At 57.2% G+C, this 25,943-nt stretch overlaps 2 protein-coding genes across 2 annotated transcripts; both read right to left on the bottom strand.

The window, feature by feature from the left end:
* Positions 1-28: 28 nt before the first annotated feature.
* Positions 29-12,405, bottom strand: LHX6 (LIM homeobox 6). The gene is made up of 9 exons (XM_032200345.1): positions 12,348-12,405; positions 11,992-12,177; positions 11,791-11,912; positions 6,494-6,714; positions 4,057-4,157; positions 3,883-3,978; positions 2,077-2,251; positions 1,561-1,664; positions 29-104 (listed from the first exon to the last, which is right to left on the bottom strand). The coding sequence occupies exons 1-9, from the start codon at positions 12,348-12,350 to the stop codon at positions 84-86; spliced, it is 1,029 nt and encodes a 342-aa protein (XP_032056236.1). The 5' UTR covers positions 12,351-12,405; the 3' UTR covers positions 29-83.
* Positions 12,406-15,089: 2,684 nt separating this feature from the next.
* Positions 15,090-25,353, bottom strand: RBM18 (RNA binding motif protein 18). The gene is made up of 5 exons (XM_032200350.1): positions 25,193-25,353; positions 21,540-21,666; positions 20,336-20,422; positions 18,445-18,530; positions 15,090-17,073 (listed from the first exon to the last, which is right to left on the bottom strand). The coding sequence occupies exons 1-5, from the start codon at positions 25,339-25,341 to the stop codon at positions 16,914-16,916; spliced, it is 609 nt and encodes a 202-aa protein (XP_032056241.1). The 5' UTR covers positions 25,342-25,353; the 3' UTR covers positions 15,090-16,913.
* Positions 25,354-25,943: the final 590 nt, after the last annotated feature.

Raw genomic sequence — 25,943 nt, 5'->3', positions numbered from 1 at the left:
TGCCTCGGGCTGGACGCTGTTTCAGCGACTGAGGGGCAGTGGTGCTGGTAGCGCCGTGGGCAGATGAGGAAGAGCTCGCGCAGTCAGTACTGAAAGAGGATGACCTAGTGGGAGAAACGTGAACCAAGCATTAGCCACTTCCACAGACAAATGGCCCTCACCATGGAAATGGGCTCTCGGGGAACAGCCAGGCAGCACACACACCCAGCCAAAAGAGAGGGCAGCGACTTCCCCGTGGGACAAACTCCTTCTGGAGCCACTCTTGCCCCTGAACTCCACAGACCAGAGCTCACAGAGAAGGCAGCACACAGCATAACAAGCGGGAGGTAAAGGGAGCACAGCAGTGCACCCCTAAGGGAGTCACCAGCTCCCTGTTAGCCTGCAGAACTGCACTGCACGGCTCAGGGCAGCCTGTAGGTATCTTGTTTGCTCTCTGAGCAAATCTCACAGTCTATGAGGAAAAAGATGCTGCTTTAGGTTTCCAGAACTGAGCACAGCAGGAATTGTTTGGAAAAGGAACTGGTCTGGGGGGCAGCCCCATGTCCTGAGAACCCAGCCCTGCAACATCCACAAGTAATTGCACTGAAGTCACAGGAACCAGTTGCTGCTGGGGACTTTCTTTGAAGGACAGCGTCAGGACAGAGTAATATTTTCTGAAAACTCTCCAGTTTTCTGTGTAGATATCAAGATAAAATGCTATCATTTTGACCAAAAAAGTAACTTTGCTGTGTCCCTGCTTGCATGTATTGAAGCAGAGCTCAATAATCTCTGGTTGCTGCACTGAATAGAGAAAGATTTGGAAAGAGATGCTGAAAGCTTCTAAAAGTAAAGATGAAAGCTACAACAGTAAGAGTTGCCAAAGGCTCAGTATAGTATTTCCTCAAAATGAAGTCACTTAAATTGGGATCCTAAATAAAATCCTGAGCCTAGGCATGTATACATCATTTCAGGAGCCTTGTCCCAAAAATGAGCTCTATGTTAGAATGGGCAGATACTGAAGTACTGAAAAGAAAAAAAATCTATACGCAATATTGTTTCTTAGCCAGGCATTGTGAAATAACATTCCTATTTAAGATATGATGATGGCCAGTTGTTATTCTTTAAGCAATACTGGAATCCCCAAGAAATGAATCCTTCTTATTAGCTCATGGAGAGCTGGAAGTCAGAATGTGGCGCGGGTCCTGCCCGCGCAGTCACTAGCAGACCAAGCGTGCTGACAGCAGGGCAGCAGAGCAGGGAAAGAAGCGAGTGACCACAGGGAAGGGAGAAACCAGAAACACAGGAGCTAAGGCAGGGGGAGGTTGGAGACTTGAGTGGCTCCAGGCATAGCATCCCACCCAGCACATCACAAGGAGGGGAACTTAGTGCAGAACAAATCGGTGCCATGTACCAACAGCTGGTACATCAGTCTAGGGCCACCAGAATGAAGCAAACACCATGAGCAGCTGGCAGCTGCTATAGATCACAGCGAAGCAACCCTGCTGGCACGAGCAGGCAGTGGCAACGACATTACACAAGCAGCAGTTTGGCCCCAAAGCCTGAAACAAAGAGTACAATTACCTTCTCACCCCTATTAGATAGTGGTCCTTCCATGTCTGCTTTGAGGTGCACTGGTGGAGCAGTGTAGGGAAGTCTACAGTGCACTTGTCCACACTGTACCTGACCTGTGGATGAGAAGAGGCTTCAGCCCCGTTACTGCCAACAACACGAGCCCTGCGAGCGGCACGGCCGGGCTCCTGGCAGGGAGCACCCGGGGACATGCATTGAGGAGCCATGTCTGGTGCAGGCGAGGGTGGGGAGAAATCTCACAGGTTGCACAGAGCCCAGAGACTCCATCCTGGTGACCCTTCCCACCCCAACAACACTGCCCTACTCGCAAACAGTCCATCAGCAACCAGCAGTTATTAGGAAAAGCTCCTCTGACCTTGCGCAGGAGCACACCAGCTCCACAGGATGCACCCACGCTGCTCTCCACGACAAAGGGAACCCAAGGAAGGCCGAGGGCCCTAAAGCCAAGCCAAGGCAGGGACCTTTGTGGGACCAAACTGCTCAGCCCCTCCCCGGCCCCGCACTCACTCTCTATGTATCCGTGCAGCGTCACCATCCGGGCCCGCTCCGGGCTGCTGAAGGGCGAGTAGTGGATGTCCTCGGGGAGCGAGGAGGGGATGCGGGACGGGGGGGCCCCCGAGGGCGGCACCGTGTGCTGGGGCGTGTGTTTTTTATGGCGGGCTCTGCAGTTTTGAAACCAAACCTGAAAGGAAAGCAGCAGACACTACGTGAAGAGGGAATTGGGCTGAGCTGCGGTCGCTCACAAAGACCCTGTGAGAGCTGCCTCCGCGGGGTATTTACAAAAAGGCATCGCATTTGGAGATCTCCACGCTGAAACACCTTGTTAGCGTCCGCTGCCTCCCACTGCTTTTTTTCTGTGCTCGCTGGAGGAAGACTTTTGTCTCCAGAAAGCACAGACAATAGCATGCCTGAAGTGGCACCATTACGGTTAATTTGGCGTGGTCAGAACCGACACCATTCTTCAGTAAGGCAATGAAAACTTTCGTGCTTGGCGCAGGAGTCGCTGGGTGAAATGCCACGACCGGGCTGTGCAGGAGCTCTCGCTAAATATCACACCGCTCCCTTCCGCGCTGACAGCACATCCGCAGCGAGCTGCGTCTGCAACCGTAGGAATGACGAAAACAATTCAATCTCTTGTGGTTATTGTGTCCAGAAACCACATCAGCAGCACAATGAAGCTGAGAAATGAAGGTATGACAGGAGACAGCCCTACTGCATCCACCAGCAGGCAGGAGCCTTCTGACTGTATCTCACTGCTCCTAATTAAAGGAATAGTTAGGGGGTTACACCCTAGAACTAAAACATACAGAGAGGCTTTTTCCATGCTAATGTGGTGTTTTCTTTCTTATGCTTTAATTTCTGAAGGATAATTGGGAGTAGAAACCTTCCACAAGTCACAGCGAAGATCAGCGCCCTGAGGCCACGCACACTGGACCATGCGAAGGAAACAGTCACAAGCGTTTGACAAATTGTTTCCTGCTCGAAGCACCTTTAAAAAATACCCACATAAAAAACAGCCCAGCGTGCAGACCAGTTGATCTTTCTCTAAATGAAGAGTCTCAATAACCGAGGCTCGAGCCAGATTTTCACGCGCTAGAAATTTAAATGCATCTTTGGCAAAACAATTCCTGGATGAAAGCTCCAAGTTTATTTTAATCACTCGTGCTCTCATTGTATGCAGAAAGTGTCAGCAGCATGCCGAAGTGAGGAGCATGAATGTGGCCGAGGGCACAGCTGGGGTGGCTGCAGGAGTGGCAGAGGTACTGTTTTCCTCCCAGCCCCTCTGTCACGGCTCTCCCATCCCTCACACACGGCACAGGGACAGGGACGTTGCTGCCCTCTTTTCTGCTGAAACTTCCCAACACCAATGGTGCAGCCTTGCAGGACCAGCACCTTGCTGCTGGGGAAGCACCGGTCCTGCCTGCGCCCAGGTCAGTGACAGAGTGCTGCAGCCAGTGTGTTAGGGGCAGCTCCCTACCCCATAATTTGTTTGGATTGGCCAGGGCTGTATTTTTTTTTTCATTGCATTAAAAAGAGAAAAAAAATACTGAAAATCAAAGAGTGAGAAAGGGCAAGGGTGGTGCTGGCATTGTGAAACAATGCACCCAAAAGAGAGCACAAAGCTGCTGGATGCAGCAAGCCCGGCAGCCAGCAAGGGGCTAGGGGGATGTTCATCCCATTTAGAACCAGTGTTCCCATCACAGGGTCACCAGTGTCCCCCTCTGCCCCCTTCTCCATCCACCATGGGGGTGCTGGTGCCCGCACCTCACCTGTACCCCACGTCCCACACGCTCGCCCCACGGCTGCCCCTACCTGAATGACTCTCCGACTCAGCCCCGTCATGTCTGCGAGTTTCTGAAGCGTTTGTGCGTCGGGGTTGTTGTCCTGAGCAAACTGTGCCTGCATGACCTGGCGGGCGGCGAGCAGAGGGGTGAGGATGAGGCCGGGCACCGCGGGCCCCCCCAGCCCCCGGCCCAGCCCCGCTACCTGCAGCTGCTCGGCGGTGAAGGAGGTGCGCGCCCTCTTGGCCGGCTTCGGCTGGCTGTCCTGCTCCGAGGGCACGGCCCCCTCCAGCGTGATCCCGTTGCCTGTGGAGAGAAGCCCAGAGTGCTGCAGTCAGTGCTGGGGGAGCTGAATAACAGCCGTGCACCTCCCAGCACACACACATGCAGTGTCCTCCCTGCCCTGCCCTGCCTGGGGACATCGCGGCACGGGGCAGTGGCACCGACCCAGAGAGGGACCACTGAGTCTCTCTGTCCCCAAGTGGTAATGCTGCCCCTGATGTGTTTGGAAAAAACAGCAGTTTTGTGGAAGAGGTGGGGAATGAGGGATGGGGAAAGGACAGAGGGAAGATGGACGTTGTGGTGTATAAGGGAAGGCACTGACGTCCTCGGCTTGTGGCACCACCAGGCTGCGTCCCCCCATGAGCAGCTCAGAAGAGGACCCTGCGTGCTGCTGAGCACACCGACACCCACGCTGTGCCCTGTGGCCCTGTCTCCACTGCTACACTGCCTCCATCACCCATCCCATTCACTCAGGGTGTGATTGAATGGGCTCCTTGCTCTTCCCCTGACCATGTCCAGGGCCCCACGGCAGCGGTGCCGGTGACCTTGCTCCGCATGCTGCCACCACCCCAAGCCACACAGCAGGAGGACACACTGGGACAGGGACTGTCCCCCACTGCCCAAACAGGGCCTCGGGGCGAGCCTGGCCCCCCTCACACAGCCACGGAGACAGTGGGGGGACAGCCAGGGCCAGGGCCCCCACCCTGCTCTGGGGACCCCACCGGAGCCCGCGTCCTGCCCGGAGGAGTGATGGATGAGGGAGGGTGCCTGCGCAGGGCTGGCGCTCGCCCCGCTCCCAGGATGTGCCTGCACACCACGACGTTTGCTCTGCAAGCTGGACCGGGCTGTGATTGTCTTGGCTTGAGTTGAAGGACTTTCTCATATAGTTTGACTTGTTCTTTTAGGATGATGAATGGGACTCTGACTTCAGCAACATCTGTTTATTTTTCTTGTGTGTAAAACCTCATGTGCTGAAGAAATTGCTGGGTAATTACTGGAGGGGGAAAAAAAAGTGTGGCCCTCTAACTCTGCAGCAACACTGCTCTCCAGAGCCTCCCCATCCCCTCCTGCAGCCAAGGGGCACTGCGCTCGAAGCCGGGCACCTGCCCGAGGACACTCGCCCTGTGCCCCAGCTCCGCAGGGCTCCCCAGCACTGGCAGGGACCCCCCTGCAGTGCAAACCAAGCCCCCAGCCGGGACCAGGGCACTGCAGGGCCCTGGAGCCAGACCCGGCCACGGTCACAGCCTGGCCCCATGCTCCCCCCGGACCCGCAGCCTCTCCCCACCACCCCCCGTGCCCGGCCTCAGCCCCGCGCCCCCACAGCCAGCCGACCACCGGCCCCGCGGCCGGGACCCTCCCAGCCCGACAGGGCACGCTGTTTCCATTCTCTTACTCAAAGGCTGTAAACAGAAACACTGATTATTTTCGTGTCAGGTTGTTAATAGCTTCCACATGCTGCACGGGCTGGGACGCGGCGTTTGCCTCCCCATGCCCATGAAGCACTAGCGAGGGGCAGCACGGGCAGGAGCCGTGCTCCCAGGCAGGCAATGCCCCAGCACAGCCCCACGGGGTCCCTGGGCATTTCTCTCAGCATTCCCATGGCCGCAGAGCATCTCCATGGGCAGCCTCTCAGTGCCCAACATAATAAAAGCAAGCAGCCCTGCCACAACCCTCACTCATCTCCTCACCACAGACATAAGCACGGGAGGGAGCCGGAGGCGGTTGCAGCCCGAGCATGTGGGGCAGGACCTGGCCAGGCTCCCTCCTGGCCCAGCCCGGTGGTAACGTGGCACGATGTGGCCTCGCAAATCTTACAAAGCCGTTTCTCTCCTCCAAGCACCCTCTGGGCCAGCACTGGGGCCAGGCCGCACTGGAGGAACCGCAGCGCTGCGTGACCTGGTGGCACCAGCCCAGCGCCGTGAGAGTGGGACTTGGGTGGGACCAGGAGGCCATTGGTGACGTGCCACAGCAGGGACAGCAGCACACAGCTCTGAGAAACCCATCCCAGGGCCGGTGGAAAAAGACAGGAACAGTCTATCTGCCTGCCAGGTTCCCCACCTTCTAGGTTTATGACTCACGGCCTCAAAATCCCTGCGGTTTTCTGACTCGCCGCACGTGACAGCAAGACCAGGCGGTGCGGTGGGAGCTGGACCAGGGGCTGTGCCCAGCATTGCCCTCAGCACACGGCTCTGCCACCAGCAGCGCCAGCCCATCACACCCGCGTGCACCCCAGGGCAGCAGCAGCCTCTGGGCAGGCACCGTCCCGCTCTCCACATGCCCCCAGCAGCAGCGGGACCGGCCCCGACACCTCACCACGGCAGCGATGTCCCCGCGCCGAGGGCTGCACCGCGGCTCCGTACCGTTTTCCGCCGCTCGCTTGAGGTTCTCTATCATGGTGTCGTAGTGGATCCGGCACAGCACCTTCTCCTCCACCAAGCCGAACTCCTCGCCGGTGGAGAGCTGCCGCTTGCAGGAGAAGCAGGCGAAGCAGGCGAGGTGGTAGGCGTTGCCCCGCGCCCGCCGCACCCAGTCGCTGGCGTAGATCTGCCTGCCGCAGCGGGCGCACTTGGTACCAAACCGGCTGCGGGAGGAGAGGAGACAGGGTGAGGGCGGGCAGCCCCCGCCGCCCCATCGCCCACCCCAACCAGCCCCAACCCCACAAAGCCCACGCGGGGAAGGGGCTGCGGGGAAACCGTCCCCCCGGGGGCTACCGCGGGCAGGGGGCCCAGCACGGCCCCGCAGCACCAGGCGCGGCCGCGGGGCTGAGCCGTGCGAGCGAGCGCTGAGGTCACGCAGTGCAATGAATCAGCCTCCAAGTTCGTGGGCTTTTTATTTTGATAACAGGCAGTGTGACACTCAGATGGAAATTTTGTTAGAGCCGTTTTTTCCCCTATTGCAATAAATCAAAACATGTGTTTTCTCCTCACACACACAGACGTATGCATCTGCTTTTTCCTCCTACGAGGAGGTCTCCTCGCGGCGAGAAGATGATGATCGCGCTCGAGTTATTTATGCTAGGAAGTATTTCAGTGAAATGAAAAGGTAACGAGGCCGCCGCATCCCCACACACCGGGGGGGCCGTGCCTCGGCGCACGCTTCTGAGTGCCCCGCTGCCGGCAGCTCCACCAGGCCACCGCTCCTGCACCGAGCCCAGGCGGTGCCACCACAGCACGGGCACGGCCTCCACTAACGCGGGTGGGTTTTCACATTGTAGTTTTACTAAAACCGTTTAAAAAAAAATACACGCAATGAGCAGTAAGCAGCAGGGAGAGAGCAGCGTCTCCTCCAGCTCCGCAGGGCTGGTGCTGGCCCCGACGCAGCCCTGCTCGCAGTCACCACGTCACGGGGCTCGCACCCGGCCCCGCGCTCCTCGTCCCCATCCCTGCCGGGAAGCAGCAGCCGCTGCCATCCGCTGCCCGAACAGCCTGAGCATTTCCTGCATTGCAGGCAGGGAACACGGAGGGGACTGCACCAAGGGCACCTCTTGCTGCAGCGCCTCGAGGCTGCAGAGCTGGGCAGGTGGCAGCGACCGCAACCGCTCCGGGCACCCTGAGACAGCCCCAGGTGGGAGCACGCCGCAGCCTCGTGCGCCACGGCTGAGCCGTCCCTGAGCTGCCACCCCTCCGTGACCCTGGGGAGATGCTACAAGACCATCCTGTACCGAGTTGCTAACTGCAAGACTGTTTGGGAGGAAGAGAAAGGTTTAAATTTTTCAGCCTGACCATAGCTGACCAAAAAAAAAATAAAAAACGAAACCCAACCAACAAAAAAAAAGGCTGCTTTAGAGAGGACATTTCTGTGCTGAAATTATACAGAGACTTAGCTAAGAGACTTCGCTAATTTACTTCAGATGGGAACATTGTAAACTGACTTTGTGCCAGCTCGTTTATATAAACGCACAAACAAAAGAACTGTATTAATTTTTTATTTAGAAGTAAAGATTGTTCCTGTAAGTCGAATTACTTTGAACAATGTGCTATATAAACAGTCGTATTTGCTGAACGCTATCAAACGAGGGGGCAGGCTTAAACGAACTAATAGCACGTGGTAATCGCCTCTCCCCGGTTCAATCGCTCCCTGCTCCGGAGCAGGCCAAGCTGCGCGCTGGGACGGGCACGGCCCGGGAAGATCACCCCACGCAGGCTGGGATCCACGGGGACACCCGGGTGGCTCAGACCTGCAGCACGGTGTCCCCGTGGCCAGGCAGGGTCCCTGGCCAGTGGCAGTTCCTGGCAGAGGCCACTCTGCTCGCCCCACGGAGACCCCATGGTCCCGCAGGGGGACACGGGCACGGGGCCGTGCAGGAGGCAGCGCCGGCGGCCACCGATGCTGCGCCCGCAGCTCTCACGCCAGTGCCTGCTTCCAGCACTGGCTGCAGCTGGGGGGTTTTGATGGAAACCAAACCAAGCCAGGGCCGTGCATAGGCACCCGCTGTCACCCAGCAGGGGCTGTCACCACAGGGACATCACCACCCGTGGGGAGAGAAACCGCCCTGACCCATCGCTATGGGAAATAGTATTTCAAAAATAAATCTGACTTCAATTCGCTGAGCCTGTTCCTGCCACGGGCAGCGAGAGCCCAGGGAGCCCCGAGCACGCGGCAGCTGAGGGGCACCAAGTGAGGGGCTTCTGGGGTCCTGCTGCCCGCATGGCACAGAGGGGACAAGGATGGAGCCATGCTGCAGCAGGAGACACAGAGCTGAAGGCTTTCCCCAAGCCCAGGTGGTTTCTCTGATGGCGAAGCTCAGCTCCGCAGCCTGGCCCACGCACCACAGCTCGGGCCAGGGCATCGCCAACACCGGCTGGATCCACAGCTCTGGCCCCGCATGCGGTTTGTGGTGGGTGAGCAGATGCTGCCAGCTCTCCGCACCCCCACCGGGAGATAGAAAGCAGCAGTGACATTACCGGGAGGGACTCATCCCAGAAAGACCCGTCCTGCCTCCTCCGGGGAGAGCAGAGGCAGGAGGGTGCCTGGTACGTGCAGGCTCACGGGCACCCGGGTGCCGCAGCTCCCCGAGCCCTGGCACCCCCATGCTTGTGGGGTTGGAGTGAGGGCCACTGACAGCTCCACACGTCCCCATCTCCCTGGGTGTGCTCTGTAGGAAGCTCCTAACACAGCCCCTAGAAGCAGCTGTGGCTGCGGCTTCCAGGATCTGTGCTGAACCACGCAGAGGAGCAGCAGCGCGCTGCCGAAGCGAGCCTGCCTGCGCGGCGAGCCACGGCTGCGCTCAGGCCGGAGCACAAAGGCACCCCAGGGGCACAAAGGCTGGGGGCGACAGAGCCCACGCTGGCCCTGGCCCACCCGTGGGCCTTGCGCTGCCCCAACCTGCAGGGACCCCAAGCTTTTGTGCCCCGGCGCTGCCCAGCACGGCCGGGTGCCCTGGGGGTCACACCAGGACCACGGCGGGGTGCTGGCCCTCCCCGAGACCGCAGCCGTGGGAGCTTGGCCGTGAGCAGCCCTCGCATCACCCGGGAACACAATGTTCCTCCAAAGGAGCTCCACGAGCTCCAATTTTAATTTGGTTCTCCTCGAAGCACTAGAGCCCTGGATGCCAAGTGCAATTATTTGACAAGACACAGGAAACGGCGACGCTTGCTTAAAGACGTGCTCGGAGCTGCGGGGCCGTGGCAGCGCCAGCACAGCCTCTTGTGTGAACGGGAAGGGACAGGGGGACACAAGGGACAGGGGGACAGTTCTGCTCCTTTTTTAAAAACACGCTTTGGCAAATAATAATAATAATTTAAAAAGTCGGAAGAGTCGGATTTGTCCCTGGCCAAGCACTGGGTCCCTGCTGCCCGGGGCTGCAGGCCCTCCACGGGCACCAGCGGCTCCCGGGGGCTCCCCACCGGGCTGTGGGACCCCAGCCCGGGCAGTCCCCGCCGGCGGCCCCGCTCTGCCGGCCGGAGAGCCCCGGGGACCCCCACGCGAGACGCGGGGTCCCGGCCATCCACGGCTCCCGATCGCGGCGCTGAAGCCCGGCCCCGGCCCCGCAGCAGCCGGGGCTCGGCCGCCCCCGGGCACCGACGGCAGCGCGGATCGGCACCGCCCGGGGCTCGCCGCGGGGACCGGCTCGGCTCGGCTCGGCACGGCAATGCCCGGCCCCGTACGGCTCGGCACGGCTCGGCAATGCCCGAACAGGCGCTTTGAGTCCCCCACCGGCAGCGCGGTGCCCGCGGGCTTCGGGGCCCCGGGGGCGGCCAGGAACGGGGCAGCCCCGTCCCCACCCGGTCGCGGCCCCGCCGGCGTCGTTCCGCGCTCGAGAAAAATTCAATAAAAATTAAAATCGTTTTGTGCAAACGGCAAACGCCACCTCCGGCTCTGCGGCCGCCCCAGCGCGGGCAGCCGGGGCCGGCCCGGCCAGCAGCGGCTCCGGCCGGGAGCGTCCCCGGTGGAGCGGGCGGCGAGCGCCGCGATGCCGGGGTTCAGCCGCTGCTCGGAGCCCGTCCTTAAAAAACGCCCGTCTTTAAAAAAAAATAGCAATATCGTGCGAACGGTTATTAATTAACGGAAAGCGCTGGAATTGCTCCGAAGCAGCACAAAGGCACCCCAGGCTGCCCCGGTGCTTTCCGCCCCGGGTGAGGAGGATTCCGGTGGGATCCCCGGTTCCTCCCGCCGGCTGCTCGCGGACAACGGCGCGGCGGGGCCGGGACGGGCGCGGGGGGAGCCGGGCTCGGAGCTGCCCCGCCGAGCACCGAGAGCACCGCGCCGGAGGGCCGGGGGGCACGGCTCCCTTCCTGCCGCATCTGGAGACCCTCTTAAAAATAATGAGATAAAACCAAAACCAAATTAAATAAAATAAAGCCCCTGGAGGCACCTAAATACGCTGCCCGCGGAGCACGCCCTGCCCGAAGCACCTCTGCCCGGGGGGGCTGCCGAGCCGTGCCGAGCCGAGCCGAGCCGAATCGCGGCCGTCGTGGCGAGCCCCGCACAGCCCCGCCGGGGTCATTCTCATTTCCTGCCTGCGATTTCCCCTTCCTCCTGGGGCAAACTGCGCTCCCTCGGCGGGCGAGATGGGCGAAGCCGGAGCGGGGGGCTCTGCCGACAGCCAAACCACGGCGCGGAGCTCGGGAACCCTCCATCCCCGCGCCTCTCTTTCAGGGGATGGTTCCCGATTTGGGGTTCTCCACCCGAAGGCTGCCGCAGCCCCAGCAACCGGCCCCCAGCGGGACCCGCTCCTCCGGCCGCCGGAGTCCCGAGCTGCCCCGGTGCCGGTGCCGGCCGGGCGCTCCCCGCCGCCGGGGACTCGGTTCGCCGCTTTCTCGCCCTAACGCCAACGACGCCGCGGCGTTTTTTGGTGCTACGCGGCAGGAAAAGGCTTGGAGCAACGGCTCAGCCTTGCCGACGGCTCGGTGCGGGCTCAGCCTGCCCGCAGCCGCCGGGCCGGTGCCGTCCGACGCCTCCCGGTCCCTGCCCGGGAGCCGCGGGGCCGGCGAGGACCGGAGCCGCCGAGGGCACGGGACCGGCTGCGGTGCCTCGGCCGTGCCCGGGGAGCCGCCGCTTCTCCCGGCCGCCGCGAAGCAGCCCCGGGGCTCTCTGCCCCGCGGCCCCGCAGCTTCGCGGCCCCTTCCCCGGCAGCACCGGGGCCGGCGCGGCCGCTCCGCTCCCGACGGGGCCGCTCCCCCCGCGCCCCTCTTAGCCCCAGCGGCCCGGCCCCTACCTGAAGTAGTCCATCTTGCAGAAGATCTCCTTGTTCTTGATGTAGCAGCTGTGCTGCTGCCGCAGCGAGGTGCGGCACACGGAGCACTCGAGGCAGCGGACATGCCAGATGAGGTTGTTCACCTGCGGCAAGAAGGGGGCTGAGACCCGGGGCCGCCCGCCCGCCGCCGCCGCCGCCTGCCCCGCCGCCCCCGCCGCTCACCTTGAGCAGGTACCGGTCGAGGATCTCCAGCCCGCAGCTGGAGCACACGTTCTTGCCGGCCGACGGCGTGGACGAGGAGGAGGAGGACGGCGGCGAGCAGACGGACGGCGTGGACGGGGTGCTGGGCGCCGAGCGGGCGTCCTCCTTCTCCAGGGCGCCGGGCAGCGGCTCCCCGTCGGGCTGCGACTGCGGGCACAGCCGGGGGGCCGTGAGCCGCGGCCCCGCCTCGGCCGCCCGCGACCCCCACCCCCCCGGGGCCCGGCGCTCTCCCCGCGTGTCCCGGCCCGGCTCGGCCCGGCGGGTCCCGGTGCCCCCGGTGCCCCCGGCAGCCCCGGCGCGGCCCCGGCCCCGCTTACCATGGCGCGGGCGTGCGGGTCGAGGCAGCGGGCGCTCCCCTTGGGCAGCGGCTCCGGCGGCATCACCTTGCGGGAGAGAGCGGGAGAGGGAGGCTGCGGCTCCATGCGCCGGGCGAGCGCGGGGCACCCTATATAAACCGCCTCAAAACAATAAATAAGAACTTTCTAGTGGCCATTTAAATCCTTTGCAACAAAAGCTGCGTCTCTTTAATGAAGCAATTTGAATGTGGATTGAATTCTCTCCCTGCCTGCACTTAACCCGGGCCTCTTGAAGTAATCGCTCGGTTCCCATGCGAGCCAAAGCGCTGAAAAAACCCCACAAACTACCTGCAATTAGAAATTGCCGTAAATGCCCGAGATAAGAGGTACCCAGAGTGTCAATTCCGGCTGTCAATCAGGGAATCCATCAGGCCACCCAAAGAATTGCAAATTTGATTTTTTTAATGGTAGTAATTAAAAATCGAAATTCTTCCCCCTCTCCCTCCGCCGAGCACAAAACGCCCCAGAAAGCGCCGGGATGGAAAAATCCTCCCCTTCGGCGCGGGAGGCGGCGAGCCGGCCCCGGCCCCGGTCCCGACCCCGGTCCCGGCCCCACCGCTCCCCCCCCATCACCATACCCACCCCACACCCGGTACCGGCCCCGCCGCCGCCGCTCTCCGGCCCCGCTCCCGGCCCCGCTCCCGGCCCCGACGGCGCTCACCTTGCCCGCCTCGGCGCCGGCCGGGGCGCGGCGGCCCGGGCCCCGGGGCTGCCCGCCCTCATGGCTCCGGTGCATGGGGCGGGCGCGCCCCGCTCCGCCCGCCGCCGCCGCCGCGCTCCGTGCCCGCGGGCGGCGCGTCCCGCGGCCGCGGCAGGAAGGGCGGGGAGCCGCGCCGGCCCCGCTCCCCCGCCGGGGGCGGCCGCGGGCCGGGCAGGAAGCGGCGCCCCCCCGCCGAGCCCCGGGGGCCGCCCGCCCCGCCGGGCCCCGCTACCTGCGGCGGCACCGGCACCGCCCGCGGGGTGGGGAGGGGATGGGATGGGATGGGAGGGGAGGGGAGGATGGGGGGGGAACGGGGGTGGTCGCCGGGCCCCCCTCCCGGCCCCGGCGCTGCCCGCCCCGACGGGGCGCACGGGGCCGCCGCGGGCAGCGCCGCCCCGCCGGGAGCGGCCTCGGTCCCGGAGCCCCCCCCCCCCCCCCACGGCGGGGCCGGGCCGGGTGCCGCAGCCGGGCCCGCACCCACCGCCGCGGTGTCTCGCCGCCCGCCGCTGCCCGGGCTTCATTAGTAACCTGATAATTCCCCGGCAAAGCCCCAGCAGCGGTTCCACCATGAAGTAATTGGAGGACGGTAACGTGAGCTGATGGCGGCCGGGGATGGATCCTCGCCGTTATTGGTTTTGACAGCTAAATTGTTAACCGAGAGGGAAAATCAGATGAAAGCCCTTTCGGAATAAATACAAGACATTAGGTTTAAACATCGAGGCTGTAAGAAAGCCTACGAAAACCCCAGGAAATCCAACCTGAGGCCTGCCCGCGGATCCTCCCCGCCATCCTCGGCAGCGCAGGAGGGACGCGGGCAAGAGCCGAGCGCTGGGAAGGCGGCTGGGAACCCCTGAGCCCCACCGGGGGCTGCAGTCAGCTCCTGCTGCTCCTGCAGGAACACGGAGGAGCTCTCACAGAGCAGCGAACGCTGCCCCGAGCAGGGCCGTACGGCTTCTGTCTGCAGCCCAGGAGGACGCAGGGCTGTAAGGCCCCGGCACGCTGTCACGCAGTGACACCGGGGCTGGCTGTACACCCTAATTAAACCCCAAGCAATAAGGGCCCAGTGAAATCAGAAGAGGCTGAGGTGCAGCCCAGCCCCTGGCTCACGTCTGATGAGAGCAGACAGGGGCTGGAGCCCTCGTTACAGAGCTGGGGGCACTGCAGGGCCCAGGGGAGGCAGAGCAGCACAAGAGCCAGGTGCTCACACCGACCTTAGCCCCATTCTCACCCCTCCCTGCGCTCCCCACCAGCACTGCAGGAGCACAGACAGGGAACCCACATCGACGAGCAACTGAGCCAGGACCCTGAGACTTGAGGTCAGGCATCTACACGTCCCCAGAGGTGAAAGCGTGATGGGGGCAGGTCTCACCACCAGCAGGAAAACTGAAATATTGGGGAAAAAATAAGGAAAAGCCCACATTGTGGGCATGGTAAACATGTTCCTTGGAATCCCATGTGGCTGGCAGTAGGGTGGAGCCAAAGAAACCCCAACAGGACAGGACCATAGGTGAAAGACCCCCAGACCCCTCCCCAAAAGTGAGTGGCCACAGAGCTCTGCTCCTGCTCCCTGCCTGCCACCCTCTGTGCTCACAGCTTCAGAGCCAGCCACGTCCTCCGCCAAAGGCACAGCAGTGCCACATCTCCCGTGTCTCCGGGTGCTTTTCCAACCTAGCTCATGGTGGTTGACAGGGCCTGAGCACTGATGCTCGTGAGTTCACCCCTCCCACAGCTCGTGGGAGAAACTCCTTGGGGTTTGGCATTGCCATCAGTGGCGGCTGCTGAGGGCCGTGGGGGCTTCAGGAGGCCACGACATTCCTGGGCAGCACGAGCAGCCGACAGACAGGGACCTGCAGTAAAGCTCCCCCAGGTCTGGGTCTGGCCGACAGACACACAAGGCACTTCTGTTACCGAGGGGGCAGTGGGGAAAAAAAATGACTGCTGCTATTGTACACGGCCTCGTAGCAGCAGCCTGCGGCTGATGCCAAGCATTTACCACCCTCACGTCCTGGGAGAAGACAGGCGTTTTGGACGTTTATTTAGAGCGGTAAGAATTTCAACAAGTTCGATTTAAATACAAATAAATATCAAAGCATGTTTCTGAAGAGAATGCAACCGCATGCCTGACTTGGATTTAGATACTTTTTAAATTCTTATTAAAAACAAAAACTGTTGTTGGAAATAATGCTGATGCACATCCTGAGGAGTACAAGTGTTAGACCACGTAAGAACAAAACACAGGCTGTTCACAGAGGAATGTAAATGGGTGTTATTGACATTCACAGGGGTACAAACTCCAAATGACACCACTTTCTCTTTACTCAGGTACCCAAAGAAAATTAGAAAGCAAATATTTAACAGTACAAGACCTACTTTTTAACAATTCAGGCTTTTAATCTATCCATCATACACATGCACAGCTTCATTCTAGATGCTAAGTTGGGAAGCAGGAAGCGTGCTCAGCACTTGAAGGCAGGTGCACCGCTTTGGGAATACAAACCTTACTTTGCTATACAAGTGAGCAACACCTGTGCACAGAAATGGAGGCTGTTTAAAAATCACTTTCTTCCTCTTGTTTGAGACCACTGTTCGCCAGCTTGGGGAAGCAACTCAAGAGTGACAGACAGGGTAAAGACCGCTAAAAGGACTTGAGAAAGTGAACATCAACAAAATCAGAACAGTATCTACCACACCTGAAAACACAAGTTCTCCTATTTCCCTCTTGCACATGCAGTCACAGTACCATGTACACAGGAGAAAACACTGCCAGAGTGGTCCTTCTTCAGATCTTTCAATTTTGCAGAGAACGTTTAAGGAAAAGAACAAGCTGCAGATCAAATGATTTCAGTAAAACGCCACCCATTAGACCTCTCCATTAAACACCTTGCACAGGTAAGCCTCAGCAGGCAGTAGAACCAATTTTGTCACAAACACCTGGGTCACTTTAATTACACTGAGAGACAATCAACCTCCCTTACCAGCCAGTGGAAAGAACAGGAGCTGGACTGGTTGGTGGGCAAGTGCTGAGGTCATGTGCTTGACAGATGTCTCTGAGGCTGCAACGTTATTCTCACGCTGTCACATCTGGTTTAGGAAGAGCTACCACTACAGGGGATTACTGAACGCAAACATCAGATATGCCACTGCTGCACTCTGAAGCTTATGGCACAGAACAAACCTCAGTGGTGTGTAAATACCCCAATTCCAACACAGAGGCACATACCTACAGCCCAGATGACACTGCAAATACCCGTGCTGTGTCACGACTTATCTTGAAGTTAGCAAGTCAAAATGCAAAGTAAATTTGCTTTGGTGCATATGAACTATTGCATGCACAGTTACTTAAAGTGTTGCAAAGTCTATTTAAAATGAGTTTTATTAAGATGAAAAAGTTTTCCATGGTAACTACAGAATGCTAATCGAAACCAAGTGCTTCCCCTCCATTTAAAACACAAATTGGAATATTTTTTGTTAAAAAAAAACTTTAAAAAATAATCAGTTAACTGGAGTTTTTTGGATGTGCTTTACTCCATACATTGGTTACTGTTTCTAATCTTGCTAATGAATGTGGGCTAACAAGAGGTTGTCTGGATGTTCACCAGAGGCTTTGAATGCAACCTACTTTTCTGAACAGTGTTCAGCTGTGGAGCTACACTGGCAGTAAGGAGTATTCAGCAGACCACCTAAGGTTATTACAAAGCCCTGTGCCATGTGCAGTGGTGTTGTGCTCAGGTGGCAGTATCCTTCTCACTCTAGAAGAGTACAAAAGCATTGGAGGATTCCAGATACACAAAGCAGTGTTTCTTGCTACCATCATCCATTCATAAGCATCATCTCCTAGATTTCCAGGCAGCTCTGGAATAAGGAGTAGTCCTTTTCTTATCTGGTGGTTTGAAGTAAGAATAAACAGGTGCTGCTGGATATTCGGCATCTGGATTTTCTGCCATCATTTTCAGCTTCGCTTCAATGGCCTTTATTTTTGCGCTGACACTGGAAAGAGAAGGGGGAAAAAAAAAAAAGAGAAATTGAGCTTGATCTCAGCATGGAAACACACTACAGCAATCCAAAAATTGTGTTGACAGCTGAATACCTCGTTGCACCAGGAGCAGCTGGGCAGACCCCATCACTGCCTCCGCAAGCGTGAAATCAGGAAGCAGGAATCTACTGCCGAAGGCCCACGCTATTTCACTTGAATTCTCAGCATGGATTTGCTTAGGAAAGGCCCTCCATGGCACAACACAGCACCACGAAACAGTAGTCCTTGCACCTACTCAGCACTTTCTTGAGGATTCTGAGCTAGATGAGTACAGAACAGGGCTTCCTACTTCACGCAAAATGAAGTCATCCGAGGAGCTCTGAGCATGTGCAGCAGAGTGCAGCTCAGACAAGGCTGCTGGAAGCAGCAGAGAAATGAAAGCCAGACTTCCTCCCAGCTACACGACCATTCGGGATGGGAAAACCCCAGACTCTAATTGGGCCAGGAAGAAACATTATTTCATCATTACCAGAGTTCACCCCAGAGGGAGAACCTATCCTAGGTTACACCCCAAATTCCTAGGACTTTTGTTATCCACTACCCTCTGCTGGGTATGGACTGAGGAACGTTCCCTTCTCCACGGCAGCTCCTTGCAGCATCCGTCCTCACTGAACAGCTCCTTTGTGTCACTGAGGTGCAGGTTGCTAGCTACGACTCCGTCTCTCTGCTCATTACTTCCCTAGCACGGTACTTCTGAATTTCAATCTCATTTTATCTGTAGGCAAATTAATTATCCCAAGTCTCAGTTCCTTATAAGGTTCCGCTGACACTGGGGGGTGGGGTTGGAAATCACACACACCTTTAACCAAACCGTAAACCAAAGCAGCCCTGGGGCTGGAGAATTTAACCACATCCCACAGACACGACCTACTAATCCTAATGCCGGCAGCATTTTATTTTATTTTTTTTTTGTAATTTAATGGAGAAAGATTTTTAAAAATCTTTCACCATTATAAAGGAAGTTCTTGTTCATAAGCGTTTTGCTTAATGAAATTAGTAGAGTACAAAACCTCTCGCTGAAATTCATGTGAAGTACAAAGCACGTTCTGGCTAAGTGAGCTGGAGTATTGCATATTTCCAATTCCTCTCTCTACCACTTCTCCCTTAAGTGTCCCAGCAGTTTAATACATTAGAAAATGAACATCAAGTCTTAAGTAACTCATCTGGGACACTTCGCAGCATGCTGCCCATCTACAAACAGCTTCACTGCCATGTTAGATTTTTAGTACAAAGATAATGCCAACTCTAGATCTTACTGAAATCTAAGACATTAACTCTTTATCACTCCCACAATTTGTTCATATCTCACCCACTCCATCTCCTACCTTAGGTTAGACTGGGGTGGCTCCGTGCTGGAAGATGGCTCCAGGCTGATTGGAAGAATCTTCTCATTTTTATTATGATCGTATCTCTGCAAACAGAAAACCAACATTCAAGTCAACTGGAATTACAAACACAAACATTTGCTTATGGATATGCTTTAAATCTGGATTAATATCACCTTGGGTTTTGTGAATCTTTCAACTGAATGATTTTCATGGCCAAACACTACAACAAGCCCTAACCACAATGCTTGTTTAGTGCCAACATGATGTGTAGATACTGCACACTTACATACATTGTACTATGGATCCTTACACCTCATCCCATTTTATTACTTCCTCTTCCCAACTATATAAGACAAAGTAAAGATGTTAAATTTTAAGGCAACTACTGCACTGCATCACTACAGCCTTTATAGACAGTGTTCAGAGTGAGAAGATAACCCAAGCACCCAACTCCTCTGAATTGTGCAGTGCTGGAAGAAAAATGCATTCCAGATCAGTTGGGAACCACCTCCTTTCCGTAAAAAGCAGCTTGTGAGCCTGTCTTCTCTGTGGGCAACGGGCCTCCTGAACTATTCACAGTGCTCCGCTTCCTTGTTGCGCTTGGCACAAATTCAGGTTTGTTTTTCAGCAGAGCTGCTCAAATTGACAGTGTCTGGTAAGCCTTGGCTGCTCATCTTAAAGCTACTTAGCACAGTGCTGCTATTGCCTAAAATAAACACTTGTTGCAATAAGCTAAGGTTGTGTGTTGTTAAATCTTTCCAGTCACAGATTAGAAATTGCTTGTTTATGTATGCTCTGTGCCATGCCCTGGCCGGCCCAGCACTGAGCTACCCTCTGAAGTCCCAGCTGAGCCGCCGCCTGCTCCTCTGGCTGAAGCTCCTTTGTGGCCCAAACGCTCATCAGGCACCCAGAGGTGCCTGTGGCTCCAGTGCCCAAGAAAACGGAGACTGGATCTGCACACATTTGGAGGCGCTGACAAGAGCCTGGAGCCCTCAAAGCCAGTAATTAAAACAACATGGTCTCCTTTAACAAAGATACCTGCCCTTGGTTTTCATTTTTTGTTCCCTTTTCCCTTTATAACACTCCAAAACAAACGCACTGCTACACTCAGTAAGAGAAAGGCTAGGAAGTCATCTATAAGATAATCAACACATGTTTAAAAGCAAACTACCCACAGGCAAATAGCAATAAGCAGGTTCCCCTGCCTCCCCCCAACCTTCTGCACAGAAAGTTATTCAAACTACGTTGCTTTATCAAATAGCAGTTAGCAAATAACTGCAAGAGAAACAAGACAAGACTTCAGTGACATTAAAACAAGGATGTTCCAGAAGGTACTGCTTAAGTTAATACTAAACACTTAATGTTTTATGCAATAGAGCAAGCAATAAAATGATATTTAGTTTAGAAGTGAACTACCTTGCTTTAGAAGTCAGAAGTAATTAGAGCTGCTGCCACATAAGTGCTTTCACAAGTGGAACAAAGTAACAGAGCGCCTAGTAATTGGGAATTTCCATGCATCTCTGATCCAAAAAGGGAGCAAAACCACAAAGGGAAGGATACAGACTTTCAGCCAATCATTCCCTACGCTTGGGAAAAGTTGAAATGCAGACATTTACAGAGTAACCTGTTCACAGCGCTCTGATTAGAAGCTCCTTTACAAAGAACATCAGGTTAAACGGCCTATTCTCATTCATAGCTGATCCAGCACAGCTTAGGTGGAAGAGAGGAGTGACAGATCGTTCGTGCTATTTCCATGAGAATTATTTCCCAGAACAGACTGAAATTATCTTGCCAGGATAAGGCGGCCTTGATAAGAATTGTTCCTTAATATTAAAGATTTTTGCCTTCAGAAACTAAACGCAGTTTTCATTTAGAGCAAGAGGCTTACCTTGACTTGTGCGTGTGCCCACCGCACCACCAGTTTCTTGGAAAGGGCCAGCTTCCCATTGAGGCACTGGATCGCCTTTTCTGCTTCCTGCACAGGACGCACAGGAAGACAGTTCAATAAACAAACCGAGTCCTCAGTCAAAACTGTCGCAGACGTAAAGACCCTTTTCTCTTTGTAACTCAGCCTTCTGTAAGTAAAGCTAACGGACAGCAAAGAAAGTCTATCCCATTGTATCCCAACCCAGGAATATCTGGAAGCCTCCCACACCCACCTGAGTAACCAGACTTTTATAAACCAGCAGGGCAGACTCCTTCAGCTGTTGGGGGGAGGAAATGGGGAAGACGAACACAGGTTTTGAAAAGCTCAGCTGCAGGAGCTGTTGGAACAGCGTGCCGGGGGAGGTTTGTGCTACAGGGGCTTCTCTCGAAAATGCCATGATTCATTACAGTGATTACACGTCTCATAAACACCTACCTATGCTTATCCCAGATCTTGCTAGCGCACACTGGGGATGTTAGCCACTTGGCCCTGATCTAGGTTAAGCAGTGAAACCTCGCTTCTGGGACAGTCCCATAAAACTTAATTCACAGCAGTTAAAAATGCACGTTGCAGTGCTGCTCTGCCTGGCTATGAATAATCATTCCAGCAGAGCTTCCAGAGCTCTGGCACCGCGTCACGGCTTTTCTGACATCCTTAGGGAGGGTTTCACAGCAAAAGGACGAGGGCACACCATCTCCAAAAACGCTGTTTTACATAACTTTTTAACAATTTAGCAGAATTTTGACAAATAACTATAGCTCTGGTGTTACAGCTAGCACGACTTGAATTTTAGACTGCAAGAGATAAACCCCAAACGGGCACCCAGAGGCAGTTCCCTCCAGGACGCTGCAGATGTAGCATGCTGTGTGTCTGGCAGCATCACACGAGGTGTTTGCATGTTCATGAAGCCTGGGAGGGCTTCTGAGCAGTTCTGTGTCTGGCAGGCTGATCCAAGGCTCTGCATGGATCACAGCACCACCAGTGCACACCTCCACCAGCTCGCTAGAGAAAGGAACCAAAGAACCAGCTCTATGCAATCAGCACGAGAAAGCATTTAATTTAAGTATTTAATTAATCCCTTCCTGGTTTAGCTTTTTATTGACACGAAGGAGATGGGGAAAGAAGCCAGTCATTTAAAACAAAATCCTACATAAAAGCATCGTACCTGTTTGGTTTCAAAGTTCACAAAGCAGTAACCCCTCGGCTGCCCCTCCAGAGCACCGGACTTGTGAAAGAGAAAATCAAACTGCTTCACTTTGCCAAACTTCTGGAGGAGCTTGAGGAGGTGGTACCTGAAGGGGAAAGGAGACACTTATTGCACCCAGCAGTGCTTGGAAAGCAAGGACACCCGCACAGGCACACGTTTCACACCCAGCCCCACCATCCTGGGCTCCCTCTCCTTTATGCCCTCTCCCCACACGTTGATATTTTAGCACATTTGGAACAGCCCGAGTACATTTGTCTGCTCAGCCTCTAGTGCAACGAGCAGCCTAAAATCGGGAGCCTGTTTGCTGCAGAGGCCACATCTAAACCTGGAAGATCCTTACAGCTTTTTTGGTTCCCCCGATCCCAGCTGAGCACCACTGGCTGACCTACATGGCAAATTGCACCTGCTAGGGCAGGCACCGGCTGACCCCAAACCTGGAGACCAAGAACTGTCTAAGGGCTTACAAAGGGCATCTTAGGACTCAACTTCTCCTGGCAATTAGCTGTATAGCATTAGCAGGCGTGTAACCCAGCCCAATTTCCAGCTTCCCTGACGAGAGAACAGTCGCAGCTCCCAAACCCACAGGGACAAATCCTGCTGCACACGGGCAGGCAGTGCCCAGAACAGCGTGTGTCCAGACACAGAGATCAGCAGTGTCCCAGGACACCCAAGTGCATCGTGTAACTTTAGGGACAGTCCGAACGGGAAGGACAGGACAATATTTTTCCTAATAAAGCCCGATAGGATGTCTGAAACGGGCTGTGGCCCTTTGTAAGCTTCAGGAGCCAAGCAAGAAAGTTCCAGGAACGTGAGTCATCTCCCAGCACGGGCACGGCGGACGTTCAGGATGTGCACTTTCAAAGAGGTGAAGGTACAGAAAGTGTTCAGGCCCGCAGTGCAGGAGGGCCAGGTTATCTTCCAGGGGAATAAACACATTGTAAGTGATTAGGGGACGCTTCCTACGTCCTTCAGAACACAGATGAAGCACTGAAGTGCTGGGGTCTTCCAAGAGGCCCGCGGACACTCAGCCTCTGCTTAGCAGGCAGGAGAGACAGAAAAACAAGAGCAGGAAGAGAAGGGAGCCGGTTCCACAGAAACCAGGCGTCAGCGCTGCACCTCAAGCAGTCACAGCTGTACCAGTAAAAGCACCAGCTTTGGAGGTGCGACATAAATCCCACGTGTTGAATTGTCAGAGCCTCCAGAGTGTGTAAATGCCCCAGGTTTGCTTCTGTGAACATATTTCTACAAGAAGAGCTTGCAATTTCAGCAGCATGGAGATGAAGTCTTTACTACCGGAGCGCTGTTCCCTTTTTGCAATGAGAGCCGTGGGACGGGCAGCAAGGATCCTCTCTGCGCCCCGTTCAGCAACGAGGGAAAGCCCTGCAGCTACCTCATGGTGGCGGCTGTCCCCCCGCACACCTCTGCACTCAAATAACACCGTTTATTTCTGCTTTCTTGGCAGCAGAGCAGGAGTCATTCCTTTAAAATACATTTTATTAGAAGAGCCTGGAAGCGACCTACGTAGTCTATTTAATTTACGAGCTTTAAATCTTAGATGATACAAAGAGGGATTTCGAACCACACACACGATTTTTACCACTGGGAGTCATCTACCCCACAAGGAACCGCTCAGACCTCAAGCTGTGTGCACCCAAAAGTTTCGGGCTGTGGCTACAAGCCGATGTTAACACAGCGAGGCATCGACAGCGGCTTGACTCATCTCCAAGCGAAGAAGACTTCAGTATTCAAGGGAGACCTGTAGTGGAAAACCCCAAGTGTAAAAAAAAAAAGAAGTGTGACCATGTTGGAAGCGTTTTTATGGCACTGACCCAGGCTACCCAGAGCCTCGGAGCCGCTCGCACAGATGCGGCCCCGCGGCCAGCCCCAGTTTCCACTTCCTCTCATCTGATGTGAACGCGAGACAAACCCGCAGCTCCCCCGTTTCCTTTTCCTCCAGCCTTCCTCCTGGCACCCCGAGTGCTATTCAAACCCCGGCGAGGCTTCCTCTGAACAATGCCGTCCCAAGGATGCCGCGAAGGTAGCGGGCCACATGCTAAACCTATTACTGCGAGGAATTCTGCCCCGCTGGGAGCCAGGAGGAGGCTGCAACAACAACTCGTGCACATATTGTTTTCGAGGTGAGACTCATCGAGATGGGACCCCAGACAAGCGGCAGAGCAGCCGAGGAAGTCGGACACCCACGACTTCATACCTGCAGGCAATTAATGGTCATTCAAGGGCTGCTGGGGACCAGGCAGCATGTGTGTAGCTGCAGCGCTGGAAGCACAGCGTTTGGACACAAAATGTGGGTCTCTGAAGGCTTTTCCACCACGTAGCAGCACAAAGCATCTCCCACCTCCCCCGGGCGACAAATGCTGCACCAGAGGCTTGCAGCGATGGTGAGGGAACCCCGCAGCCTCCTTGCTCACTGACACCAAACCCAGAGGCTGACCACCCAAAAGAAGCCCCCCAGTACCCGGTACCAGTAAGGACACCCACCAGAAGGTGCCCCAAACCCTGCCACGTAAGAGGCATTGGTGCTCGACCCCCTCCGAGCCCCCCGTTGGAGCCACAGCTGCTCGGTACACGCACAAACCTCCCGAAAGCCACCAGCGTGCAGGCTGTAATTTGCAGGCAGCCCTACATTTATAAATCCCTATTACCACAGCTTGTGCTCGAACGTGCACGTTACCCATTAACTCCCCAGTGCATGATTGCAGCTGTAGGCTGCTCGCTAAGCGGAAGTCTCGGATTAATCCGAGACTTTCTGAACTCATTTCTGCTGAAGGAAGTCACAATGATTAGCCCTACCAACAGCCCTGCCAGCTTCACTCCACTTTAAGGGAATCGAACACAGGCATTGCAGGGGCAATGCTCTAAAATCAGATAAAAGCTGCAAATGAAGGAAGAGCTGTTTTAGCGTTCAGGTGCATGGGTCCAGCCACGCGATCTGTAGGCTCAACGGGGATAATCCAGGTGAGCAGGGACGGGTGTGGAGCCTCGGACCAGGAACACACGGGTCAGTGTGGACTTGCAGGGTCTGTAAGGACTTGCAGCAGTGACACGGACACCCCTTTATTTCCGTGCACCGCAAGGAGCTCCCTCTGTGTGTTTTTTGCAAGGAGACGGAGCTGACGATGCCACCTTCAGCGGGGTAAAACCTTCCGTAAAGCCAAACCAAGAGCAGGACGCGGGTCTGGAGCCTGGATGATGGATCCTGGAGCGGGCAGCACGCCCCCAGCCGAGCCCCGGCACCGGGTGGCACCCCCGGACCCCCCCAGTGCCCCCCGGGCCGGGGCTCAGCGCAGCCACGGAGCCCCCGCGGGTGGCGGGGAGGGGCAGAGGGGGGCTCGGCCGCTGCAGGGGGGTACCGGGGGGGGATACGGGGATTGGGGGGCACCGGCAGGGGGCACGGGGAGTACCGGGAGGGGGTAACGGGGAACGGGGGTACCGGGAGGGGGAACGGGGGCGGTGCCGGGGGGGATGGGGTGGTCTGGAGGGGGAACGGGGACACCGGGGGTGGCACTGAGGGGTCCCGGGGGTGTCACCGGGTGCTGTGGGGGTGTCACCGGGGGGTTTGGGGGTGTCGGGGCCCCTCCCGCGGCACTCACTCGGTGATCTTGGGGTCGAGGTTCCCGATCCAGAGGCGGTGCCCGTCCTGCAGGGCTCCCTCGCACAGGATGGACGCGTTCTCCAGCGGCAGCGCCTGGCGGCCCGGCTCCATGGCGGCGCGGGGCGGACCGGGACCGGCCCCCACCATCACCTCCCCCTCCCGCCGCCGCCGCCGCCGCCGCCACCGCCCCGGGCCCCGCGCAGGCCTCGCCCCGCCCTCGGCGCCCGGCGGTGACGTAGGCGGCGCGGGGCCGTGACGTCAGCGGCGCGCAGCGCGAGGCCCGAGCGACGGTGAGCGGGGAGGCGGCGGCGGACGGAGCCCCCCCCCCCCCCCCCAACCGGGGCTCCCGGCACGGCCCCAACGGGGCGGGGGAGGGGGGCGAGGAGGGGAGGGGCGAGGGGAACGGGCCGGGAGGGGCGGGGCCAGCAGAAGGGGCGGGGCTACGCGAGGGGGCGGGGCCGCGTGGGGCGTGGGCTGCAGGGGCGAGGTCGCGGAGGGGCGGGGCGGTGTGCGGGGGGCGTGGCCGTGTGGGTGGGGGCGTGGTCGTGGGCGGGGCTTGGGGCGGAGGGCGCGCCACGGACCCGGCGGGTGGCGCGCCCTGGGCGGCGGGGTTCGGCACGGTGCTGAGCGGCATGGCACGGCTCGGCACGGCTCGGCACGGCTCGGCACGGCTCGGCACGGCTCTGTAGGGCTCTGTAGGGCACGGCACGGCTCGGAATTGCACACCCTGCTCAGCACAGCCCAGCCCA

This window comes from Aythya fuligula, chromosome 19 (assembly GCF_009819795.1).
Source record: "Aythya fuligula isolate bAytFul2 chromosome 19, bAytFul2.pri, whole genome shotgun sequence".
In the NCBI taxonomy this organism is placed as follows: Eukaryota; Metazoa; Chordata; class Aves; order Anseriformes; family Anatidae; genus Aythya; species Aythya fuligula.
This window is presented reverse-complemented; position numbering and strand designations above follow the sequence as displayed.

Excerpts from the sequence above, each read along its gene's own strand:
- LHX6 (XM_032200345.1), bottom strand. Across the intron at positions 1,665-2,076 it reads GCTGCACGGATACATAGAGA|GTCAGGTACAGTGTGGACAA; the intron begins GTGAGTGCGGGG and ends TCTCATCCACAG. Across the intron at positions 105-1,560 it reads TATCTAATAGGGGTGAGAAG|GTCATCCTCTTTCAGTACTG; the intron begins GTAATTGTACTC and ends TTCTCCCACTAG.
- RBM18 (XM_032200350.1), bottom strand. The coding sequence starts at position 25,341 with ATGGTGGGGGCCGGTCCCGGTCCGCCCCGCGCCGCCATGGAGCCGGGC. Across the intron at positions 21,667-25,192 it reads CTCGACCCCAAGATCACCGA|GTACCACCTCCTCAAGCTCC; the intron begins GTGAGTGCCGCG and ends TTTCCCCTTCAG. Across the intron at positions 18,531-20,335 it reads GGGCACACGCACAAGTCAAG|AGATACGATCATAATAAAAA; the intron begins GTAAGCCTCTTG and ends TTCTGTTTGCAG.